The sequence below is a fragment of the Vigna umbellata genome, chromosome 6, assembly GCF_029865625.1.
Source record: "Vigna umbellata cultivar VRB3 chromosome 6, Vumbellata_1.0, whole genome shotgun sequence".
Taxonomy (NCBI): domain Eukaryota; kingdom Viridiplantae; phylum Streptophyta; class Magnoliopsida; order Fabales; family Fabaceae; genus Vigna; species Vigna umbellata.
The window spans coordinates 9,286,530-9,288,398 of record NC_142170.1 but is presented as its reverse complement, the minus strand read 5'-3'; the positions used below and the strand labels follow the sequence as shown (position 1 = coordinate 9,288,398).

Here is a 1,869-nt window from a genome sequence, read left to right as displayed (position 1 = left end):
TAGACAAATTGGCAAAAAGGCCAACACCAAGGACATGCTCAAATCTCAAACCGTTCAGGAACAGTTAATTTCTTAATCTATATTTATATATCTAAAACAAATGTATGCCGGGTAAAAATATGCATTAAAAGGATTTAACAAAGTAAAAAGCAGATTAATAGGACCTCCAAAGTGGAGACAATAAAAACATGCACATCTTGCTTGCAGCACTACAAGCATAAACATTACAGAAATACAAGTGAACCAATAAAATCACATTAATTTACCACCATAATAATGCCTTTGAAACAGAACAATAAACACACCATTTACTAGTTGAAACAGAATAATAAAGTTACCTTTAATTCACCCCGGTACAGAACAGAGGAACGAATCAATAAATGAAACACCCTCTATAAACCCTAAATCCCAAACCAACTCATCAAACAGGCATATATTAATGTCAAAACCAAACCAACGAGTCCATTACCACCGCATCCTAAAGGAGCTTCTGTATAGTGAAATTGGAGTTAACTATTTCCATCTTTTAAGTTCTACTCAAACTATCACATCCTAAAGAAGGATCTACATAGTGAAATTGAAGCTAAATATTTCTATATTATAATGTGCATTCAAACAAAATCATCACAACAGGAAAATTATTAACGCAAGCAAAAACATAAATAAATTAAAGAAACAGACATGCAATAGGAAAATTGATTTCGCTTTATTAATTTCAGGCGTATCTGAATAAGGGTTTTGTTGGTTTTGCACATAATTAAACAACAGTGCTACATCTGCACATCAAAACCACTCTACATCCTACAATATAAGAATCGCATAAAATTTAACTCAATTCGCGACAAGAAGATCTGCGGCTAAGGCGTCGATGACGAGATCAGGCGAATCTGCGGTGGGAGAGACAGGGAGGAAGAGGACGGACTTGGCGGCCATGAGTTTCTTCCGCTGAGGATAGCGCGGGCCGTAGATCCTGGCAACGAAAAAAGGGAAGTCAGCGGCAACCGCCTGTGTCTGATCGGCGGCAGGAAGCGGCGAAGGCGAGGGAGGACGATGAAGGGAGATCTGGTGGCGGAGGATGGTGTTGAGGCGGTGAGATCTGGCGCTGATGCGAGAATCACGTATGCGAGCAAGGGCACCGGGTTTGAGATACTTGTGAAAGGACTGCGAGATGCTAGGTCTGCTTCTGCGGTTCATGGCCAAGATAGCGAGAAGAGAGAACCAAAGTTACAGAGAAATCAAAGACAGAGAGAGGCAGATAGAAAGAGAGAGAGAGAGAGAGAGAGATTGCAATGGAAAGATGAGGATTAGGGATTTTAAGGAGGGAGATAGGAGTGAGAGAGGCGGGAAAGGGAGAGAGCGGGTTGGGGTGAGGGTTTCAAAACGGAGGCTCAAGGAGGCGGGATTTTAAGATCTTTTGTTTTGTTTTTGCCTCCACCCAATTTTTTTTTTTTCATTGGAGTCACGGTCTTTTATCAATCCACTCACAAATCAATCACACTTATTTTTTCCTGATTCGTTTTAGTTTTAATGTTTTACTGTATAAGTTGTTAGTAAATTATATATTAAAAACATAAATTTTGTAGGACTGAAATTTATGGTAACTAAATACATTTAAATGCATAATTAATCATTTAGTTTTTTAATTAATAATATAAATTGTAATTTATAAAAACAAGTATTTGTACCATTAAATGCACAAGACCTTTTAAAACTATAATATATTTATTATGTTAATTTAATTTTTTTAAATATAATTATTATTTAAAAATTATAAATCAGTTGATAAAAAATAAATATACTATAACAAAAATATAAAATAGATATCAATTTTATTTCAAACTTTTTTATTTTATTAATCTTTTTTATATA

The 1,869-nt window shown here is 35.4% G+C and overlaps 1 protein-coding gene across 1 annotated transcript; it reads right to left on the bottom strand.

The window, feature by feature from the left end:
• Positions 1–682: 682 nt before the first annotated feature.
• LOC124820430 (uncharacterized) lies at positions 683–1,440 on the bottom strand. Its single transcript, XM_047292113.2, has one exon. The coding sequence runs from the start codon at positions 1,192–1,194 to the stop codon at positions 832–834; it is 363 nt and encodes a 120-aa protein (XP_047148069.1). The 5' UTR covers positions 1,195–1,440; the 3' UTR covers positions 683–831.
• Positions 1,441–1,869: the final 429 nt, after the last annotated feature.

Coding starts and splice junctions, on each gene's coding strand:
- LOC124820430 (XM_047292113.2), bottom strand. CDS start 1,194: ATGAACCGCAGAAGCAGACCTAGCATCTCGCAGTCCTTTCACAAGTAT.